The 8,064-nt window shown below is 45.2% G+C and overlaps 1 protein-coding gene across 1 annotated transcript in view; it reads left to right on the plus strand.

The window, feature by feature from the left end:
• Positions 1–6,518, plus strand: part of IZUMO2 (IZUMO family member 2) — a 40,961-nt gene extending 34,443 nt beyond the window's left edge. The window contains exons 8-9 of the mRNA XM_011946508.1: positions 5,904–6,000; positions 6,147–6,518. Coding sequence (XP_011801898.1) covers positions 5,904–6,000; positions 6,147–6,518 — 469 coding nt within the window. The remainder of the gene's footprint in view (positions 1–5,903; positions 6,001–6,146) is intronic.
• The last annotated feature ends 1,546 nt before the right edge of the window (positions 6,519–8,064 follow it).

An 8,064-nucleotide genomic window follows, 5' to 3' on the forward strand; every position in this document is an offset into this window, starting at 1 on the left:
TTTTTATAACAGAAAAAATTTTAGTGAAATACCATATGCTTATCATTAAGGATAATTTGGAAAGTGTAAAGAAGTATGAAATAAAAGACAAATTCCCTGTAATTTTGCATCTCAGAGAGACTCACCAGTCATTCTTGGGTGTGTTTCTTTATGTTTTTTGTTTTTTGAGATGGAGTCTCACTGTCACCCAGGTTGGAGTGCAGTGGCATGATCTCTACTGCAACCTCTGCCACCCAGGTTCGAGTGATTCTCCTGCCTCAGCCTCCCAAGTAGCTGGGATTATAGGCACCTGCCACCACACCAAGCTAATTTTTGTAGGTTTAGTAGAGATGGGGTTTCACCATCCTGGCCAGGCTGGTCTTGAACACCTGCGTGATCCACCCGCCTCGGCCTCCCAAAGTGTTGGGATTACAGGCGAGAGCCATTGCACCCATCCTCTTTATGGTTTTTTAAATCTATATCCCATATCCATAGGTTTAGTTGTCAGAAATTTTGGGTCAAAAACATAAAAGCCATCACGGACAATTTGGCCATCCTTAGAAGTCATATTGTTTTTATTTTTTATATTTCCTTTCTAATCTTTTAAGCAAATATAAGTTTATTTCATTGTAATCACCATGTAGAGACCATTTTTGCCATCATTATACCATGAGCATTGTCACTGTCCCATACACTTTTATCATTACTAAGGATAATGATATGCCATTGAGAAGGTGTAATTTACAAATCCATTCTCCATTTAGATTGTTCTTTAAGCTTTTGACTGATGGGTTGTTCACCAGTTATCCCAATTACAAATAATGTTATAATGAACATGTCTGTGCGTGCTCACCTCCTCCCTCCCTTTGAGGTGATTATTCCTCAAAGTAAAATTCCCACAATGGCAATGATGGGAACCAAGGCTCCAGCCATTTTCCTGCTTCCCCACACGTGTTGCCATATTGCTGTCCAAAGGGCTGAACTTGACCTACCTGCCGCGGCTGGGCATGCGGACCATGGATGCAATACGTTTTTATAGCAACGAGTGTCAGCTATTTAACATATCATTAAGTCACCTTTAACGACCTGATGTTTTGCTGTTTCACGTAGCTTATGCATATTCAGTCAACATATTATCCAGTCCCTTGTTGGACATTTCAGTTGTTTCTAGCTTTTGACTATTTATTTATTTATTTATTTATTTATTTATTTATTTATTTAGAGAAGGAGTCTCGCTCTGTTGCCCAGGCTGGAGTGCAGTGGCGCGATCTCGGCTCACTGCAAACCTGCGCCTCCCGGGTTCACGCCATTCTCCCGCCCCAGCCTCCTGAGTAGCTGGGACTACAGGCACCTGCCACCACGCCCGGCTAATTTTTGTATTTTTAGTAGAGACAGGGTTTCACCGTGTTAACCGGATGGTCTCAATCTGCTGACCTCGTGATCTGCCCGCCTCGGCCTCCCAATGTGCTGGGATTACAGGCGTGAGCCACTGCGCCCGGCCACTTTTGACTCATATATATATAGTATGGAACATGCCTTTTATGAAAGGGATGAGTGCCTACCCATTTCCCAGGTGAAATCCTGGCAGAGAGGTCATGGGGCCATAGGGAGAGGATTTCTGTGACCTCGAGTATGTTGCCAAAGGGTTGCCAGAAGTTCTGTATCAGCTGGAACTTCTGTGAATATATGGGGCTGTGTCTCACTAGCCGTCTTCTGTGCTATTATTGTATTTTAAAGTCATTGCCCAGGTATTTCTCCTAATCTTTTGTGGCTTTTTGTTGTTGTTGTTGTTGAGACGGAGTCTCGCTCTGTCGCCCAGGCTGGAGTGCAGTGGCCAGATCTCAGCTCACTGCAAGCTCCGCCTCCCGGGTTTACGCCATTCTCCTGCCTCACCCTCCTGAGTAGCTGGGACTACAGGCGCCCGCCACATCGCCCGGCTAGTTTTTTTGTATTTTTAGTAGAGACGGGGTTTCACCGTGTTAGCCAGGATGGTCTCGATCTCCTGACCTCGTGATCCGCCCGTCTCGGCCTCCCAAAGTGCTGGGATTACAGGCTTGAGCCACTGCGCCCGGCCTTTGTGGCTTTTTTAATGATTGAAGTAATATTCATTGTGAATAATTCAGATGATACAAAAATGAAGAAATCTTTAGTGCCGTGTAAATCTTTGTTCCAGGCCGAGTGTGGTGGCTCACGCCTGTCATCCCAACACTTTGGGAGGCCGAGGCGTGTGGATCACCTGAGGTCAGGAGATCGCGACCATCCTGATTAACATGGTGTAACTCTGTCTCTTCTAAAACTAAAAATAAAAAATTAGCTGGGTGTGGTGGTGCATGCCTGTAATCTCAGCTACCTGGGAGGCTGAGGTAGGAGAATTGCTTGAACCCGGGAGACAGGGGTTGCAGTGAGCTGAGATTGTGCCATTGCACTCCAGCCTGGGCAACGAGCAAAATCTATTTCAAAAAAAAAAAAAAAAAACCCTTCCTTCCAAAGACCTCCTACTTTTTCTATAAATATGAAATCTCCCTTTCTGTTTTTATGAAGCTGATTTTATATGTATATATGTTCACATACGTATGGTATATATGGCATAACCACATGCAAACATAATTTTAAGAAGTTGCTTTTCTCACTTGATATAATGTGGATACTTTCCCATAATGCAAAATATATACATACTGTACATATTACACAAAAATATATATATACATAGGTATCTTCATTTTTCACAGCTGCCTAATATTTCATGCTAGGGTTTCTTTAATTTGTTTAAGCAATCCCTATTGATGGATATTTAAGTTGTTTTCATTTTCTTTTCCATCATTGGATATTTATTATTTGACTTATGTACAAAACAAATTCCTACAAGTGTACTTGTGGGATCACAGAACACCTATATTTTAATTTTTCATAGTTATTACTAAGTAGTCCTCCAAAAGGGGTGAAACAATTTGCATAACTCCTGGAAGTGTATATGAGTGACTATTTCTCTGTTCCTTTACTTCCTTCTCAAATACTTGGTATTAGTCATTTTTTAAAGCAATTTTAATCTGATAGGTAAAAATGTCCTCTTGGTTGTGAGATTATCTTTTTATGCATTAATTGATGTTTTGTATTCTGTGAATTGCCTATTTATGTATTTTGCTCATTTTTAATTGAGAAGCCTTTTTGTATTGATTTATAATGACAAGTCCTTATATATTACACATATTAACACTTTGGTGTATAAGTGACTAATATTTTCTCCGAGTTTCTCTTCAATTTTGTTTACGTTTGTCATACAGAGTTTTTAATTTTTAGATTTAAATTTAAATTTTTAAATCTATCTCTATTTTCTTTTATAGTTCTTGGATCTACTATCATGCTAACAAAGGCTTTCCTCACCCCCAGGATTATGAAAAAAAAGTTCTGCTATATTTTAATCTAGTACTTTTATGATTTTTTTCGCAATGAAAACTTTGATCTATCTGGATTTTTTTTTTTTTTTTTTTTTTTTTTTGAGACGGAGTCTGGCTCTGTCGCCCAGGCTGGAATGCAGTGGCACGATCTCAGCTCACTGCAAGCTCCGCCTCCCGGGTTTACGCCATTCTCCTGCCTCACCCTCCTGAGTAGCTAGGACTACAGGCGCCCGCCACATCGCCCGGCTAGTTTTTTTGTATTTTTAGTAGAGACGGGGTTTCACCGTGTTAGCCAGGATGGTCTCGAACTCCTGACCTCGTGATCCGCCCGCCTCAGCCTCCCAAAGTGCTGGGATTACAGGTGTGAACCACCGCGCCCAGCCGTCGATCCATCTGGATTTTTAAATAATTTCTGGTAGAGATTCATTTCCAGCCAAGAGTATTCTGCTTGCTTAAGGAAGAAAGGGAATTTATTAGCCTATGTAACTGAACAGTTTTGCCTTCAGGAACAGATAGATCCAGGTGCTTAAGTGACATGTCAGTAATCTAGCCACTCCTCTTAGTTTAGCTTCTTTTTTGGTTAGGTTCATTTTCTGGCAGGTTCTCCCCCCATGGTGGCAAGGTGGCCACCAGCAGCTCCAGGCTTATCTCCTATCACCTTAGAAACCTAAACAGAAAGAAGGTATGTTTTTCCTATCCCTCTCTCCCATTCAGTGAATCTCTTCTTCCTTCAAATGTTGAACCTGACCACCTCTCACACAGCTCAAACAAGAACGATAATTTACTGGCTTGAGTAGCTAAAAGCATCAAAAGCAAGACACTCAAGAAACTAAAAGCAAACCCCAACTCAAAGTGTCACAGACACCAGGAAGAAGAAATACACATTTAGGGCAGATTCCAGCTACAATTCATAGTATTCCTCTACATTTCTCTTGAGGTTGATATTATTTATGTTATTTCACACTATGTTCTCAAAGAATTCTGTTTCTTGATCCCACAGTCCCTCCTTCATTCCCATCTCAGCCTCTGCCTGTTTACTTCACAGCACTTTTTTTTTTTTTTTGAGATGGAGTCTCATTCTGTGACCCAGGCTGGAGTGTCTCGGTTACAACCTCTGCCTCCCACGTTCAAGTGATTCCCCTGCCTCAGCCTCCTGAGTAACTGGGATTACAGGCACCGGCCACCACGCCTGGCTAATTTTTGTATTTTTAGTAGAGGTGGGGTTTCACCATGTTGGACAGGCTGGTCTCGAACTCCTGGCCTCAAGTGCTCCACCCACCTCGGCCTCCCAAAGTGCTGGAATTGCAGGTGTGAGCCATCACACCTGGCCTACTTCACAGCACTTATAATTTCCAATCATATGTCTCGTGGTTACTGCCTGCCCCCCTGTATATCTTTCCCCGCTGTATCCCTAGTGCCTGGAGCACTGCCCAGTATACAGTAGGTTCTCAGCAGTCACCCACTGACTGACTGATTTACTTCCTCAAAGGCTGAAGACATTCCTTTCCCTACCAGCAGGGTAGGAGAATGGCGGTTTCCCCACACCCTCGTTAAGACTTAATTTTGGCCAGATCTCTAGATATACTATATTTTCCCTTCTCTTCCAGGCAACCTCCTGCTCATCCCTCAAAGCCTTATTCAAAGGTCGCCTCCTGGGCCAGGAGTGGTGGCTCATGCCTGTAATCCCAGCACTTGAGGAAGCCAAGGCGGGTGGATCACCTGAGGTCAGGAGTTGGCGACCAGCCTGGGCAACATGGTGAAATCCCGTCTCTGCTGTTGGGAATGAAGTTTTTGGTGTCGCAAAAAAAAAAAAAAAAAAAAAAAGAAAGAATGCGGGAACAAATGATGTCTCAGCAAGGCAAGCTTTACTTTTTGCAGAAAGGGTGCTAGTCAATAGCTGTCCAGCCATGAGACCCCACCGAACAAAGGAGACAGAGTTATTTATAACCTGAGGCATCCACCCTACTGTTGTATCCAGTTTCCATTGGCTGGAATGGGACCTCACATTTTACACTTTACCCATTTGGCTGTTAGTTTAAAACTTTTTTAATTGGGTAAGGGAACAGAACAAAGAAAGAAAAGGAAGTTACCCAAGGATAGTTAAGGATGCTTCCTTAACTATGCACTATGGGCTGGGGCTTGTCTAGTTCTGTCTAGGCATGCCGGAGCAAGCTAGGACAGCTGATTTGGAATATATGATAGTGGATAGCAATCTTATAGTAAGAAATTGTGACTTTTTATAATCTTTGAAGAAGAACTTTCCCATTTCTCACACTACTAAAAATACAAAAGATTAGCCAGGCCTGGTGGCGGGCGCCTGTAATCCCAGCCACTGGGGAGGCTGAAGCAGGAGAATCGCTTGAATCCGGAAGGCAGAGGTTGCAGTGAGCCAAGATCGTGCCACTGTGCTCCAGCTTGGGCAACAGAGAGAGACCCCGTCTTGAAAAACTAAAAGTAAAAAACAACAAAAAAATAGGCTTCCTCCTTTGAGAAATCTTCCCTCACATCAACTATTTCAGTCCCGCCTAGCCCGGTTTTTTCTTCCTTGTGCTCTAATATTCATTCCATCAAGTTTTACGACCCGATCACGCTGTTTGTCCAGCACCCATACTGCTTAAAGGCTCCGGTAATGGGCGGCCCCACCCTGCGGCGTAGACAGTTGCCATGGAGAAAGACAGGCGTTTCCAGAGTTGACGGTTGCCATGGAGACAAAAGCCGTCCGCACGCAGTGGGGGCGGGGCTTACAGAACGATTTCTCCGATTTATCCATAGGAAACAGAGGCAGCCTCCTGGATCGCCTTCTCCACCCCGCATACTGAAGCCAGAATAAGCCACGACTTCGTGTGCCCCACTCGAGAGCCGCCTGAAGCCAGGGTTTCTCCCTCATTGGCCATCAGCGGACCTAAGCAGCTCCCGAGGGATTCTGGGAACAGGCGCAGAAGCATCCGTGGGGCCGGGGCAGCGTCGCCACCAAGGTGCAGATGCTGGTGGGGAGCAAGCTTCGCGTGGGAGGCCGACCCGAGGTCCAAGCTCCCAGTTGCCAGGTCCCTGAGGGCCCGACTGTCTAGTGACATTCATCAGTTGCCCTCCCGATTTTGGGCCCAGTTTGGCCTGAAGAGTGGCCCCGAGCAGTCAGGGATTTAGGCCACCAAGAGGTAAAGGGGCTCGAGAATCTGGTGGCAGCCCATGGGCTGCAGGGCTTGGGACGGGTTTCGAAGCAGCGGAGGCGGGGTTAGGGCGTGGCCAGGAGCCGAGTCAGCGCAATGATTGGCTGGAGTAGGCGGGGAAGGGAGGTGGTTATTAGAGAATTTAGCCCATGGGGCCGGCGTGGGCAGAACCCGCTGATGCTCGTTTTGAGAACCCTTAAACCGAGTATCATTCTGGAGTCCACTGGAGAAACTGAGGCTCAGAGAGGGCAGTGGACCCTCAGGTTCAGTAATTCATTAGAAGGGCTCACAAAACTCAGCAAAGCTGTTATACTTGGTTGCATTTATTACAGCTAAAAATAGAGATTAAAATCAGCAATGGGAAAAGATGCATAGGATGGAGTCTAGGAGAGACCAGGCGTGAGCTTCCAGGTGTCTTCTGCCAGTAGAGTCATATGGAGAGCACTTAATGCACTCAACAATAACGTGTGACAACACACCAAGTGTTGCCAGAGAAGCTCACCCACGCCTTGGTACCCAGGGTTATGAGGTTGGTTATGTTGACAAGGCTGATCACCTTGACTGACCTTAGTCTCCAGCCCTTCCAGAGGTCAAGCTGGAATTTAGCTGGGGTATCAGTTCTGACAAGGGATCCCCACCTCTGAAATGTTGGGGGAAGACCTTGGCCCTAGAAGACTCTGCTGCTGCTTTATACCTTGACCTCGTTTGAGCTTGTCTTCGCATCAGCCTCAGAGGTGCTGGGTTTTGCCTTGCTTGGTTTAGGCTCCTGTAGCTCATTTCTTTTTCCAGTCACATTTTTTTCCTTTATTCGGAGACAGGGTCTTGTTCTGCCGCCCAAGCTGGAGTGCAGTGGCGTGATGACAGCATCCTGCAGCCTCAACCTCCCAGGCTTGCAATTCTGCCACTTCAGTCTCCCTAGTAGCTTGAGTGCAGGCGTGTGCCACCACACCCGGCTGTTTGTATTTTTCGTAGACACGGCGTTTCACCATGCTGCCCAGGCTGGTCTCAAACTCCTGAGCTCAAGCAATCCACCCATCTCAGCCTCCCAGAGTGCTGGGATTACAGGCGTGAGCCACCACACCCAGCCTACCACACAAACTTTAAAAATGTAGTACTTTATCTAAATGCTTTTAAATTGCGGTAAAAATATACAATTTGCCATTTTAATCATTTTTAAGTGATCTGTGGTCACCACCCAGCTAATTTGCATATGTCTTTTGTAGAGACCGGGTTGCATCATGTTCAGGCTGGTCTCAAACTCCTGGGCTCAAGTCATCTTTCCACCTAGGCCTCCCAAAGTGCTGGGATTACAGGCATGAGCCACCACACTCAGCCCGATCAGCTCACTTTATCAAAAAAAATAACTTTCTAGTACTACCATGAGCAGGAAACTAGTGTCTCTTGTCACTAAAGGAAAAAGGTGGGGACAAAATTAAAGCACTAAGCAGTTATGTGTATTACTGGATGCTAATTAGAAACACTCCCCAAGCCTGGGGCCTGACATGTCTGTGAAGAGTGAACTG

The sequence above is a fragment of the Colobus angolensis genome, unplaced genomic scaffold (assembly GCF_000951035.1).
Source record: "Colobus angolensis palliatus isolate OR3802 unplaced genomic scaffold, Cang.pa_1.0 Scaffold25, whole genome shotgun sequence".
In the NCBI taxonomy this organism is placed as follows: Eukaryota; Metazoa; Chordata; class Mammalia; order Primates; family Cercopithecidae; genus Colobus; species Colobus angolensis.